At 34.9% G+C, this 15,917-nt stretch overlaps 1 protein-coding gene across 1 annotated transcript in view; it reads left to right on the top strand.

The window, feature by feature from the left end:
- The window catches only part of CFTR (CF transmembrane conductance regulator), a 197,247-nt gene that overhangs the window by 52,595 nt on the left and 128,735 nt on the right, over positions 1-15,917 (top strand). Inside the window, exons 9-12 of the mRNA XM_065938474.1 lie at positions 609-734; positions 3,677-3,923; positions 5,288-5,380; positions 11,747-11,926. Coding sequence (XP_065794546.1) covers positions 609-734; positions 3,677-3,923; positions 5,288-5,380; positions 11,747-11,926 — 646 coding nt within the window. The remainder of the gene's footprint in view (positions 1-608; positions 735-3,676; positions 3,924-5,287; positions 5,381-11,746; positions 11,927-15,917) is intronic.

The following is a 15,917-nucleotide window of genomic DNA, read 5'->3' as shown; positions in this document are numbered from 1 at the left end:
CAAGTATGTTACCATCCATTTTGCTTTTTTTGCACATCAGAGATTTAGATACAATGAATAAAACACTTATGTGAATAGGAAGGAATGCATACATTTTAGGTAAAGTTCATAGGCTTTTTCTATTCTGGTTCAAGAATCATCACACCACAGCCTTAGTGGCTTTTTATTACTGAATGATTCAGTGATTCCAATCACTGCTTATGAAAGAGTTTGCCAACTAGAGTGTGATAGAAGGTGTTCAAATTTTGGAGTCAAATAGTTCTTAGTTTGAATCCCACTTTGCACCTTACTAGATATACGACCTGTGTCAAGCTGTTTCAACCTTTGTGTTTCTGTTTTTTTTTTTTTTTCATTTTTAAAAAGAGATAATCACCTCCCTCAGAGAATTAGGCATAGTATATGGCATGCATCTAATACATGTGTCTACACATGGGAGGCATTTGCTGATTGATAGTTACTATTTTTGTTACTGTGTATTTGATAATAAAATAAACATTCATCAGTTTAATAAAGGAAATGTGGCTTTTCTTAAAAGTTTGGGCAGTTCTTAGTGGGCAGTTTGACTTATTTTTACTAAGTATTTGATTTGTGGATGAAATAATTTACAGAGATCAGAGAGCTGGAAAGATCAATGAAAGACTGGTGATTACATCAGAAATTATTGAAAATATCCAATCGGTTAAGGCATACTGCTGGGAAGAAGCAATGGAAAAAATCATTGAAAACCTAAGACAGTAAGTCATTCCAAAAATTTTAATATCAGTTGAATTAGTCAATTAAGGTTTAACATATTTAAAATGAGTATGTCACAGTGGACTTCAGCTCATATTTGAAATTTCTGACAACCAAATAGTTGTGTTAAGTTATGTCAATATTCATGTGTTGGTCTAATGTCATTTTCATGGGACTGTCATTTTACATAGGGGAGCTATTTTTGCACTACAAGGATATCTTACGAAAGAACTGCCTATTTGTATTTACAGCTGCTTAGTAGGCTAAACTAATGATCATGATGCTAGAGACTGAATGAAACCTTAAATAGAACTGCTAGAGTTAAAAAGATACAACTCTAAACCAAATAAATGATTCTCTAATATTACAACTTCCTTAATTTATATGTTATGGCTCATGAAAAGCAAACCAGAAAAAAAAAAAACAACCCTTCTGTTTGTTTAAAATACGTTTGTTCTTCCTTTACTTAAGAGCAATGCCAGGGTAATATCTATAAATTGTGTTCTATAAACCCTTCACTTGAAAAGTCAATTCAAGTAATGAAAGCTGCCGCCTGAAGTAGAATCAGTACTTGGCACCCATCTTGAACCCTGATCTTGTTTTGCCTCAGATAACCTTTCTTTCACTGGTTAGTAAAGATTATAGCCAGCAAAAAAGTATGGCACAGACTGGGATACTGTTACTGAGAAAATTGTGGACATGATATAAACCAAGGTATTTCTGTAGCTCTAAGACCATTTTTCTTTAGTCAAGTTCCATGTTCTACAAATTGCAATTTAAAAAAGGATTCTAGGAGACTCAGTGTGCATAGATCTTCTCTTAAAGGGCAGATAATTTCAGAATGAATTAGCTCATGAGAGTTTCGTAGGAAGAAAAGATACTAAAGAGAAGAATTCCACTTTAGAGGATATAAGTATGATTATCAGGGATTCAGGCTGAGTCCAGTAGACAGTGGTAAGTGAGCTGCAGGTGTGTGATTGGAACAACAAAAGAGATGCTGAAATGGTAAGTCCTTTGCCATGTAAATAGAAAGAGTAAAAGACTATTTATTGCCCAAACATGATTGGTCACCTGTTTTTATTATGCCTTTCAAGACAAATCCAGGAAAGGAATTATATTTTCTTTCCAGAAACATCTGTAAAAATCCTGCTTAGTTGGTTGAAATTTTTCTCTTCAACAAGTAAGTTAGCTCTCAAGGTTCACTGCTGAACTGGTCACAAGGCTATGCAGTGCTCCCTGAAAATCTACTTCTTTACTGGCCTCTGGTAATTCAATTTTTTTTAAATCATAATAAGATAAAATGTTTTTATGGCTCAAAGTGTTAGTGTTGTTATTATGGGGAGTACTGCTCTCTGGGTGATTATTATATCAATACATGTTCTTGAGCCCGTTATTCTTTTCTTGTAGTATCATTCCTTCATTTTCCTCAACTGTTTATAATATACAATAACAATTTTGACAAATTTATTAACATTTTTGTAATCAACATTTTCTAGCATTAACAAAATATAAGCCTAGCCAACAGTATTCTTCTTTCCGTTGAAGATTAGAGAGACATGTAAGTTCTAAGTGCAGGTTCCTATGTTGTCAATTATTGCGGTGACAACTCCACAAGGGAGATGTTAAACATTTCTCTTCTGTAGATGTGGATTCTGTAGGAACAGGGAAGAGCGACTTGCTTAAGATGGCATAGCTGTAACCAGTAGAACTGAGAGTCACACCCCAGTTAGATTCCAAAATCATAACCTGCCTTTAATGCCAATTAGTTAAAATAGGTAAGCTAAACCATGTTAGACTGGGAATCACAATGTAGGTTGGGAGCATTGTACTTCATTTTCTTCATCAGAGTGCTGAGGATTACATTTTTTTTCAGACTTGAAAAAAAGATTTCCTCTGAATTCTACCACTTGAGAATCAGAACTTTTCTGAGTTGTACAAGCATGTGGACCTAGCACCCAAATGCCAGACACAGCTATGACTCCCTCCCACCAGCATGCTCTCCTTGTCTGTCTCATCTCTGTTCTTTCCGTCACAAGAGCTGAACAGAAGGATCACAGGTGACTCCAGTTTTGATGATCCTGTGAGATGAAGGTCGGAGGAAGCATTGTCCTCTGTTCTTGCCAGCTCTGCACTCCCTGTTTCCTGCCTGTTGGTGCATTTAAACCTCTTCTGTTTGTGTTGAAAAAATAGTTCACATTTGCATTTTGGACAAAAAAAAAAAAGGATGATTGCAAATAATTATCCTGAAAGGAGAGAGGGTGGATGCAATATCTATTCTCTTGTAATTTTCCAAGAATTACCGGCAGCAATCTTTTTTAAAAAGCAGATTGTGGAGGCCTAATGCAGACTCAGTATCTCTGAATGGTGATCCTGATACTCTGCATTTTAAAAAGTTTCTCAGGTGGTTTTTACCTGTGCTAAGCCTTGAGAACCACTCCTCTTTGGCTCATACGTTATTTTTAAGGGTCTCCAAAGCCAATCCAGAACTTCTAAAATGTTGACAATCCATTAGGGAATCCCAGAGTTGTCTTTTCTTTCTATAAATCTTTCAACATTATTCTCATATCTGTACTTAAATACTTAAAACACCAATCAACCAATAAAAAATTACTAGTCTCATTAATCTACAAATTAATAATAATGTAAATGAAGATATAAAAATAATGTAATAATTATGGTAATAATCATTGAGATTATTTAAAAATAATATTTATAGGTATTATATGCTGGTATATTCATTATCATCTACCCCCCTTTCAGATAAGGCCCACAGAGGTTAAATAACTTGCTTAAGGTCACACAGCTCATGTAGGGTAGAACCAGGATTAGAACACGGAGAGAAAGCTTTTGAGAGTCTATGTCCAGATTTTTTATTCCAAGATGCCTGATATTTTGGAAAGTATATAAGCACCCCAAATCTTACTATTTGTTGTTTTTTTTTTAGAACAGAACTGAAACTTACCCGGAAGGCAGCCTATGTGAGATACCTCAATAGCTCAGCCTTCTTCTTCTCAGGGTTCTTTGTGGTATTTTTATCTGTGCTTCCTTATGCACTGCTCAAAGGAATCATCCTTCGAAAAATATTCACAACCATCTCATTCTGCATCGTTTTGCGCATGGCAGTTACTCGGCAGTTCCCCTGGGCTGTACAAACTTGGTATGATTCTCTTGGAGCAATAAACAAAATACAGGTAGTGTACCAAAATGGGTCATTTGACTCAATGAATTTGGAACAGCTTAGCACTTTTGTCATGAGCAAACTCTCTAGAGTTTGCATCTCTAGAGATGCATTCTTGGCCTTGGACCTGTTTGATGCACAGTATTTCCTCTCTTGATGTCTGTATGTGGTTCAAAGAGCCCTTGTAAAGCCTAGTGAAATAAAATGAAAGCCTGTGAGATTTTAGTCAGAGAAATTGAAGAAAATATTGTTTCTGTATTCTGGAGATTATTATTCAAGTAATCAATCAATAGAATGGTTCTAATGAACTTGGCAAATGTGCAAAATCATGGTGGCAGATTAATCAGAAAGTTATAAAATTTTCTAGCTAATGCTAGGAATGTTTACCTTAAACTTTTCCAAGTATTTTTCTGAACAGTATGATGGATGAGAATGACATTGTATGCCACATTAATTACCTTAAAATCTCAGCATGCTGACGTAGCTGTTAATTTTGAAGAGAAGTTCTAAAGTCCATAAGGTAATAAGACTCAATTTATGCTAAGCTAACAGAATCATCACCAGGAACTTGGATGTGGTTATAATTTTTAGAATTAATATACAATTCAAAATGTTTTATTATACTGTTTTGATATATATTTAAATATTTAATCCAGAAAATAAATCACTGTGCCATAATTTAAAAAAATGAGGGTGAAGGGTTAGTCACTTTAAGGTAGTTCTGCCATTATTTAACCTAGGCCAGAGTTTGATTTTCCTGGTACCTCAGTCGGTAAAGAGTTTGTCTGCAGTGCAGGAGACCCGGGCTTGATTGCTAGGTCAGGAAGATTCCCCTGGTGAAGGAAATGACAAACCATTCCAGCATTCTTGCCTGGAAAATCTCATGGACAGAGGAGCCTGGTGGGCTGCAGTCCATGGGGTGGCAAGAGTGGTCCAAGACCTAGCAACTAAACCACTATCAGAGTTTGCCAATGGTGGACCATGGACCTAATAAAAGGAGGATGCTATCAAGATGAAAGTACGAGTTTTCTCTCTCTTAATGTTGAGTTGAGGCAGTTAGTGTGTAGTTCAGGTGTGCTTTATAAATTCATTACTAAAGTTAACATGTAGTCTAGTACAAGGATGAGTCAGTGGTATGTTAAAATTTAATGTATAAATAAGTTCTATAAAATGTCCCATTTAAATGCATTTCTAATATAATGAATCCTAGTACTTGATAATTAACTTTAAAACACATAAAATTTTTTTTTAGGAAAAAATTTCTAGTATAATTCATAAAAATACAAAATGTAGCACTTATTAGAGTTTAAATAGATGTAATAATATATTAACACTATCCTAGTTCTATAATATGTTTTTGCTCTCTTTTATAAACAGGATTTCTTACAAAAGCAAGAATATAAGACATTGGAATATAACTTAACAACTACAGATGTAGTGATGGAGAATGTGACAGCCTACTGGGAGGAGGTCAGAATCTTCTGTTTGTTTGCTCTAAATATTTAAGCTTTTCTTATTTGTGATTCTGGTTTTCACCTTAATGGGCAATAAAGTTAGAATGATGATAGAATTCTTAGAACTCAAAGAGGAATCACTCCACTTATTTTGTAGTTTAAGAGGTAGAGGCCCAGGAATATTAAATATGACAGATGGGCCTCTTCATGTTTTTCTAAGTCATGTAATTTGTTTCACATAATAAATTAGGAAGTAATGCGGTGCTCATAGGTTTTGGAGACAAACTGAACTGGAATTGAGTACTGGTTCCACCATTTGCTCTCTAGTGCAAGTTACTGAATTTTGTGGAACCTCTGGTTCTCCATCTGTAAAGTGGGAATATTAAGATATACTTTACAAAGTTGTTGTGAAGATTGACTGAGATAACTTATGGAAAATATTCAGCATAGTACCACACACATAATAGTTCCTCAGTAAATGCTACCCTCTCTGATCTCAAGTTCCAGTCCAGCATGCTTTACATATACCAGTAAACATAAAGATATATATGGGATAGACCTATGTATTGTTTTCTACTGTTTTCACTTATTTTGATTCACTATTAAAAATTCTCATTTCTTATTGTCAGAAAAAATGTTATTAATGATTTTTCAGCTTCTAAAGGACTAATATTTGATTATTGAGAATACCAGTGGAGTTCCTCTTTCCTTATCACTTTTTCTGTTGAGTAAATACAGGCATTATGAAACCAATGTCCTATTTCTACATATTTCACAATATCTTATACTGGTTTTATTTATATAAGTAAGTTGACCCTAAGGGCGTCACTGTAATTCTATTTTTAAGATAGAGGTGAGAGAATAATTCTTTATCTGCCTAGAAAAATTATGGAGAAGTGTGTGGATTAGATTGATTTTACTTCTTTGATTTTAGGAATTTCAATTGCCCTTCTAGACATAAAGAAAAGCAAGGAGTTTGGCGTTACAGACAATTGTTTTTCTAATCTCCATCTCATACTCCTTTCATCTAATAAAATAGATAGCATGCTTCAGCCCTTACTGTGTGCCAGGTACTAGATAAGCACTTTACATGTTTTGTCTTATTTCTTACAACATTCCTATGATGTAATCTTAATATTTCCATTTTGCTGATAAGGGAATGGAGACTTAGTAAGGTTATAGGACCTGGCTCAGCTCATGTACCAGGCAAGGGATGAAGCTAGGTTTTGGACCAAATGTCACAGTCTACAACCCTTTCACTGGACCATTGCCTTCCATCTGGCTATATCCTCATCCTCCAGACTCTCACCATCACCTAGCAAATTCTGGACACTCCTTGATGTTATTTACCCAGGACAGTGGTGCTGGTTAAACTTCTGTCATTGTGTCTAAGACTTCAGCACCCACATGAGAAATCCTTCCAATACTGTCCTCAGAAATCCTATTTACAGTTACTTCTTCAGAAGCTTCCTCTCATGCTCATATGCTGAGCTTGGTGAGTGCTGAGACTTACTCCGCTTTGGAAATGTCCTGCTCTGGGATCTCTTTCTCAGTTTAGAATTTCCTAATCCTAGCTCTCTCAGTCTGTTAATCCCATCTTTACTGCCTTCCAATTTCAAGAAAATTTCTAGTCTCCTTAGTTCTCCCTTTTGGACTCCTCCTGGTTTAACCTCCACCAGTCACTTCAGTTGTTCCTGCAGCAGCACCCTCAATTCCCTTTTCTTTTCACCGAATCGTTTGCTATAAAACATTCACTTGACTGCTTTGATGAAGGGAGTGCTATCTGGGAAAATGAAATACTCTAGTCAGTTATAAGTTTTATACAGTCACTGTTTCAACTTCAAATGGGCCTGTAAACTTTTTTGGGAAGTGTTTTCATTTGTCTTTACTTAATTTTCTTTACCATTTCCCTAAAAGCTATTCCAGATTTTTTACCAGTTTCCTGAAACTCCCAATCTCTCCCAGGATCTGCTCACCCCCAGCAGATGGCCTTGACTTCTGTAACATAGAGAGAAAATATATAGATGCTATAAAATATACAGCGGCATATATGAATGCTTACAGCTTCTTTCTTCACCCTTGAGATTATTATTTTCTTCTTTCTTTTCTAAGAGAAGGATGTTTTCTTCCCCCTGCCCTTAACTGTTGTTATCTTGCTTCATCTTCTCAGGACATGGGGCCAGCAATTATTCTCTCTCTACAAGCTCAATTTCTTTTTTTTCAACTGACTTCTTTTACTATCTAAATATTTTCAAGTTAAAGAAATTTCTTCTCTGACTTTTGGCCCCCCAGAGCCCCATCATCCAAGCCTTATCATTCTTCTTCCCTTTGCCTTTAAAACTGTTCTTACTTTCTTATCTTTTGACTTTTGCCTTCTGCAATCTGGATTCTGTCTTTACCAACACATTAAAACTGTTCTTTTGAAATATTTATTTAACTTAACTTTAGTGAACCACTCTTTCCATGTAATCTTATATTCCAACCAAGACTTCTCAGTCTTGGCTGCCTGCCTCTTAAGTGGTGATCGGCCATAGGGTCCCCACCTCGGCTTCCTTCTGGTATTTCGTGCTCTCTCTGGGTGACTCAGCCCAGGCTCAACTGACATCTATGTGCTGATGACTCTCAAAGGCAAATCTTCAGCCCCAGTTTCTTTCCTGAATTTCATACATTATTTCCAAATTCCCTGCAAGGTCCTCAAAACACTTCACATTTATCACTTCCCAAGCTTCATAAACCCGCTTCTTCCAGTGTCTTCTCTGCCTCATTTGATGATTTCACCATTCACCCAGTGACTCAAGAGGCATGTCCCTGATGAATTATATATGACTCTTCCCTCACTTCACACCTGTGAGTAGGAACAATTTCTATTTATATATCAGGAAGCTGAGCTTTAGGGAATTTAAGTAACTAGAATAAGTTTATACAACTGGTTAGAACATAAAAGTCAGCCTAGGCTTCTTTGACTCTAAATGTTTTTTCTACTCACCATCCTGTTTCTAATGAAAAAAAATGGACTACTGCTTTATTGTATACAAAGTACTTTCATCTATATTACCTGACTTAAGATCCTCAACAGTCCAGGAGCCTAAAGCTCAGAATGTCATAATTTATCAATTATTATGCAGCTAGTTGAGAACATGAGACAGAGACTGAAATAAAGACAAAGGATACCATAATCATTTCTCTCACAACTACAAGGAGCTTGTAAACACAGAAAGTGTTTAGCCATAGTAGGGATCAAATAAATAAGAATAAGATCAATACTGAGATTCCATTTTCACTTACAGAACACACACACACACACAAACAGAACAAAACAAAACAAATCCCAAATCAGAAATCAACATTGTTGATGATGGTTCCTGAAATCTAGCACTCTCATACCTTGATGGAAGAGAATTTGAAACTACTTTTCCAAAGTCTTGGAATGTTTGCTACACCTTTGCTCTGGAAATTTCCCTTGTGGAAATTTATGCTAAAAAAAAACAGAGATTTCCAGGATTTATATCAAAGTACACACACCACAGAATTATAAAGTTAAAAAGAAAATCATATAATGTAAAAAATGAGAACTGTTAGTATTTATAGTTTATCCATGCTCTTTGATACTATCCTGCAACTTAAAATTATATTAAAAAGAATGTTTAATGGTATGTGAAAATATTTATGATTTATATTGTAAGTCAGAAAAAGAAGATCACAAAGCTCATGTATAATTTTTCCTTAATGTTGCAAAATTATATATGATTTTACATATATGTGAAGGAGTAGAGGGATCTCACTGAAATGTTAAGCATGATTTCTTCTCAGTGTTAAGACTACAGCTGATTCCTCTTTTCTTCTTGCTGCTTTTATCTGTTTCCCAAATTTTCTGAAGTAAGTTTTTTAGTTCTGTAATCAGGAGTTAAAATTAAGGTAAATTAAAGTAAAAGCAACCTTCCATTGGTCCAAGTGTTTATTGGATAAAAGTCCTATTTCTAAGCATGGAACATGAGCCCCTTAACAGTCCGCACTGCCCACATTATCGAGGATATCCTTTGTCATCTTACTATATACATTCACCTAGCCACTCACCACTCCTGAGGTGTATGTTGTCCTTTTAAGCCTAAATCATCATGCATGCAGATCCTTCTTCCTGGAATGCCTATACTATTTCTTGATCTTGTGAAATACCACCTATATCCTTCATAGCCTAATACTGTGTTAATTACTTGGTCAAGCTCCAGACTGAGTAACTTGCTTTATGTAATGTGCTCCTATAGGACTTGGTGTGAGTTTTCAGTTGTAGCAGTAAACACATTGCAATATTAATATCCACCCATTTGTTATTCTCCGAAGTGAGACTTTTGAAGTGGTCTTTAATATAGAGGTGATGCTCAATAAATGTCTATTAGATAAATAAGTTAATAATAGAATAAAAAATGCCTTTGTCTCATTTGAAGAATTTTCATTGCCTACTTCCTAAAACTTTGCTTTTAGTTATCTGATGACTGAAAGAGATGTTAGCCATCCATCTCATAAGAATTCAAACAGTAGTCTTAAACCTTAATTGCTTATATATGCCCTAAAGTTTTGATAGTACTGAAAATCTGTATACCTCTGATACATTTTAAGTTGACTTATGAATTTTCAACATAGGTTTAAGTGGTGGTAAAAGATGTAATTCTTGTCTATAGTGTCTTCATGTGTTAAATGGATTTTTGTCAAAACTTGGGAGCTGCCATTTCAGTACTTTCAATTTCATGGAAAATAAATGAATTTAGAGAGTCAGGTCTCATTGCTAAATCAATCAGATAAATATTACTTGCTTTATATCAGGAAAATGTAACTTTAAAATGCAGATAATAATTTGTATTAATGTATTAAATTACTAAAATTAGATAAATAATAAGTTAATTAAAATAACTTGTCCTTCAATTCATCTCTGAAGTCTGATTCTGAGATGACAGGACACATAGATGCTATCACTTTGAAACCTGGTGAAACATGATGTTAGCTCCTTCAGTATTTCTGGCTTTGCTTTTATGAGATCCACTCTCAGGAGAAAATCACTCTCTTATGTTCCCCATGTTTGTATCATGGAGCTTTTTACACTCCGGAAAGGGCAGTCTAGCTAAACTTAGGACTGGTGAGAAGGCTGCCTCTTCTCTGAGGGGAGAAGCAGAAAGTAGGAAAGAGAAATGACAAAGAGCAAGCAAATTCTCAGGCGATTAACTTTAGGAAGGAGTACTTTGGGATGATGAGGTTGTGGAAATGCATTCTCTTAAAACTGTGTGAATTACTACCTTCCTCCTGATCACCTGCAGTGCTGTTAACTGTGATTTGAAGACTGCCCAGATAGTGAAGAATCTGCCTGCAATGCAGGAGACCTGGGTTTCATCCTTGGGTTGGGAAGATCCCCTGGAGAAGGGAATGACTACCCACTGCAGTATTCCTGCCTGGAGAATCCCGTGGACAGAGGAGCCTGGTGGGCTACGGTCCATGGTGTCGCAAACGAGTTGGGCACGACTGAGCGACTAAGCACACGTGTGCACTCTAACGCGTCCCATAGGGCGGTGCAGAAGCAGGGAGCTTTCAAAGAAGACTTCCCTCTCCCAGCACTTTTGCAAAATTGGGATTCATTCAAATCAAATGGTAGTATCATCACATTTACACTTAGTAGTAACTACTAAAATACTTTGAGCTTCTCAGATTAAGGTGCCAGCATGATAGAGTTGAAGATTTGGGTTGCAATTCCACTCAGGCCTACTACTTAAATGACTTCAGTCACTTAACCTCTCTGAGTCACAGTCTACAACTTTGAATAAAAGAGTTTCTAAAATCTATCTCGTATATTGTTACTCTGCTGAAGATTGAATAATTATGTGTATGTGTTCAGCCTATAGGAGAGGAGATATCTATTTCCTTTGTATAGATAGCTAGCTAGCTTTAAGTAAATTTGACGGTGAGCAACAGTCAGCAATTGAAATTATTATTATAATTTTGAAATATTTTGGATCATGTGCTCTAGAAATCATGTGCTATAACTTGTGTGCTATAAAGTATCGACCATGTGCCATGTGCTCTTCAAACTAATAATACAGAATGTAAATAGCTATTGAAAATATTGGGCTTCCCTGGTGGCTCAGCTGGTAAAGAACCTGCCCACCAATGCAGAAGATGCAAGGGACGCAGGTTCGATTCATGGGCAGGAAGATCCCCCGGAGAAGGACATGGCAGCTTGCTGCAGTATTCTTGCCTGGAAAATTATACGTACAGAGGAGCCTGACAGGCTACAGTCTATGGGGTTGTAAAGAATCGGACACAACTGCACCCCCACACATACATTGAAAATATCTGAGAAACATACTTTCTTATTTACTGTGTTTTTTATTTTTTACAGGGATTTAGTAAATTATTTGAGAAAGCAAAAGAAAATAATAACAATAGGAAAATTTCCAATGGTGATAACAACCTCTTCTTCAGTAACTTACTTCTCGGTGCTCCTGTCCTGAAAGATATCAGTTTCAAGATAGAAAGAGGACAGTTGATGGCAGTTGCTGGATCTACTGGAGCAGGCAAGGTAGTCTCTTTTATACCTCACATGAAGATGTTAACCTGACATGCTTTACTCCTTTCTTTTTCTAGTTTGTAAAAGGAGAATACTTGGATACTGTGTATAATTATTCCACTGATAGCGTCCTCTAGCCTTTCATTTCTTCCTGTTATCTTCAGTAACTTTTTCTGTTATATATTTATATTTTGGGCATCACTCAGTACAGTGTCATGCACATACATGGTGAGCATTTAATAACTTTGTTGGTCAAATAAAGCTTCCATTTTTGCCAATCTGTGGCACAGACATTTTCTCAGAGCTGGTCCAGGAAAGTCATGGCTTACATTTTACTTCAGTAACCACATGGGCAAAAGATCCCCATTTTGTTTACCCAAGAATTTTTTGGAGAATGGACTCAGGCTTGCTTATGATTTATTATGAGGGAAAATTATTGAGTGGGATAGTTTTTTAATGGCAATACATAGGAATATTTATTTATTCTGTGCCAATCAGCCTTCTACCCTACCTCATTTAATTATAAACCATGGATATTTGGAGATACATCTGGCAAAAATTAAGAGGTTAGAAAACTAAAGGATCAAATTTCATTGTCAGGAGAAGACTTTATATTAGTCTTCAATGATTTGAGCTATTGTTCAGATAATGATAAACACTTGTTTTCTTTATCTGGGAAATACATTCAAAGGGTAAGAAGGAATAGAATCAGAGATAAGAAAGGGTCTCTTGGCTTTGAAATGGACTACTTAAAGATAATAGATATTTGCTTTGGAAGTCTATTAAAAGGAGGTTCTTATTCTCACTTGACTATAATTTTACCTACAATACTTTCTAGAAAAAATAAAAAAGTTTAGTGTCCTCTTAAAACTCTTCAGAATACTTTGATGAAAGAAAAGGAAGAAGGAAGGAAGGAGCAGTGCCACTGTAAGATAAAAATGTAAATAAAAACAGAAATTAAGAAATACCCCTGAAAAATAGTTATTTATTAATATCTAGTTAAGGAAGAACCACATTTTAAAGAATTTAGTCTGAGACTTGGGAAACAAAATGCCATAGAAAATTTCTAGTCATTGAATTTGGTGTTCATAATTGTAGCAATATGCAATTTACTTATTTCTCTCTCCATATGTTTTCCCACATGTAAAAGAGACCTTTCAATAAAGCAGCTATAGTTGTGCGTTTTCTTCTTTGAAAAATGTATTTCTTCTTAAAGTGCTACTTTTTCCTTCTATTTCTTCTATAACTAGAAATTTTCACTATTAAAAGAAAATGATACCATAGGAGGATTTGCAAATAAACAAATCACAGATGACTTGACTGAGAATGATTGCTTATGAGAAGATAGTAATTGTGTTTCACAGAATTTTTAAAAATTAATTTTATGTGTTTAAAATTACTTGTTTGAAAAGTATAAACAAATAGCTTTGAAATTACAAATTATAGGACTTAACCAGCAATTAAATTTCAGGTAACTCTATTAAGAATTGATGAGCAGATAATTGCTGGCTGGAGTTACAGCTACATCTTCTGAGAAGTAGATATGAAGACAGAGTCAGATGGAGTCAGTTGTTCCTTAGGATTAATTAAACCCCTCTGAGAAATAGAGTTTGGCAACTAAGTCTAGGAGGATGTCCTTTCATTGCAGTAGGAATGAAGCGTTTTATACTCTTATTAGATAAAAGATCTAGCTAAAATATAAGATAGAATAATTGCAAATACTCACATTTCAAGATAAATCCTGAACCACTCATTTTGTTAATTTGAGTATTAAAAGCCTTATAAAAATAACCATTTAACAATTCTATTTGTATGACTTACCCTACTATGTTTGCATATTCGTCACGTTGTTTCAATAGCCGCAAACTGGGGGAACTCCTAAATACCTAATAATAGGGGATTGATTAGGTAAATTTTGGTGTAGTTATATAATGGCATGTTATTCAATCAATATACATACGTATGTGTATGCATACTCAGTTGTGTCCGACTCTTTTGTGACCCTCACGGACTGTAGCCCACCAGGCTCCTCTGTCCATGGAATTTTTCAGCAAGAAAACTGGAACAGGTTGCCATTTCCTACTCCAGGGGATCTTCCTGACCCAGGGATCAAACCCTCATCTCTGTGGTATTAGCTGGTGGATTCTTTACCACTGCACCACTTGGGAAACCCCTGTATTCAGTCAGTATAGGGATGTTAAAAATGACTCTGAGGGATATGTATATTATGCTATTAAGAAGGACAACAGATTATAAAATAATATGTACATTATGATCTGCATTTTACAAAAGCATATATATGTGTATATGTGTCTCTGAAAGAACATTATGGGTCTAGTTGCTGTTTCTGAGATTTTGGTTATATTTTATATCTCTGGATTTTCCAAAGTTTCAACAATATGTATTATTTTCTGAATAAAACAATAAGATCAGATATAAGAATTAGATAAGGAAATGTATAGAAAGCCCTTGATGCAGTACTTGAAACCAAGTACTGCTTAATAAATGGTAGTTGTTTATATTGTTGTCATTAAAACTTTGTAGAAAAGCAAGAAAATGCAGATAAAACAAAATATGAGGGGAAAATACACATTTTTCCTAATTTTACCTCTTAGGGATAATGAGGTAAGTATTTCAAAATATTTTTCTTCCAGAAGTTTTTACATATCTATGTATTTATAAAAACCAAGATGGGATTATTCTCTAATACTATATTGTAATTTATTGCTAAGTTATTTTTGTATAAATGATATTGTGATGGCATTCTCTATTATCTGTAAATTGATTAATCTCTAGTCTTGTGCATTTTATAATTTTCTGATGAGTAGTTTCTCAGACTGGGTTTGCAGAGTTTACAGATTATAAAACCTACATTGTAATTTTTATTGGAATGTTTAATTTTTGAATGAAACACATGTCTTAGTCTTTAAAAAAAAAAACAAGGTCAAGTTTAATTTTATCACTTTCCCCTGTTACTAACACCTAGTCTGTAAGGGAACTGTGTCTTTGTTTTTATATTCCAAGGACTATCATAGTATACCTAGTATGAAATAGATATTTGATACAAATTTCTTTAATTGACTATTTGGGAAAATGGATTTTGGGGAGTTTCTAATCTACATTAATTATCTTTCATTTATGGAAGCTCCTTGAATTATTTTAATGAAACAATATTGGTATAAGGGTCTATACCCCTGGGTATCTCCAACTGAAAGCTGGCTTACGGCGTCTCCCCCAGGGTGTGGGGGTTTTTAGTTCTTCTGTTGTCTCTACCACGGAAGCAGTTCTGTGGCCTTGCTGTCAACCCAGACACACCACAGTCTCTGTATTCTGCCCTCACTCTGGAACTGTTAGCTTGATCTTCTAATAGCTGAGCATCAGATGTGTGGAATGGCTGTTGGCTTCTATTTTGGCCTACATTTTAAATAAGATAGAAAGTCTGCAATGTTTTATCAGTATTTGGCATTTTATGTATATTCAATTTAACTTTGTATCTCTCAAAATACCAAAATATTGATAAATATTATATATTTATGTTTATATAGATAAATATTGTTAAATGTATATTTAACCTTTGTAGTTAATATAGATACAAACTTATATTTAACCTGTATATTGTGTATACATATATATATGTTATGTATACATATATGTGTGTGTATATATATATATACATATAATATGTGTGTATATATTTATGTATAATCAGATCCATTCCATTGTTGGGGTTTAAAAATCTGTTCTATATTAAAATAATACTTATAGTTTCAATTATACAGAAGAATTATATGTAGAAATAAGGGATTTGATGATGGACAGGGAAGCCTGGTGTGCTGCAGTCCATGGGGTCTCAAAGAGTCGGACACGACTGAACAACTGAACTGAAGGAATTGTGGATTTTGGATATTTTCCATACACAATAAGAATTTTAAAATTTACTGAAATAGGTATCACAAAAGTGCCTATCTCTTGATCCTTCTTTCTTCCTAATATATTTCAGGTG

This window comes from Muntiacus reevesi, chromosome 6 (genome assembly GCF_963930625.1).
Source record: "Muntiacus reevesi chromosome 6, mMunRee1.1, whole genome shotgun sequence".
NCBI lineage: Eukaryota > Metazoa > Chordata > Mammalia > Artiodactyla > Cervidae > Muntiacus > Muntiacus reevesi.
The sequence above is the reverse complement of the archived record's forward strand: the minus strand, read 5'-3'. Positions and strand labels throughout refer to the sequence as shown.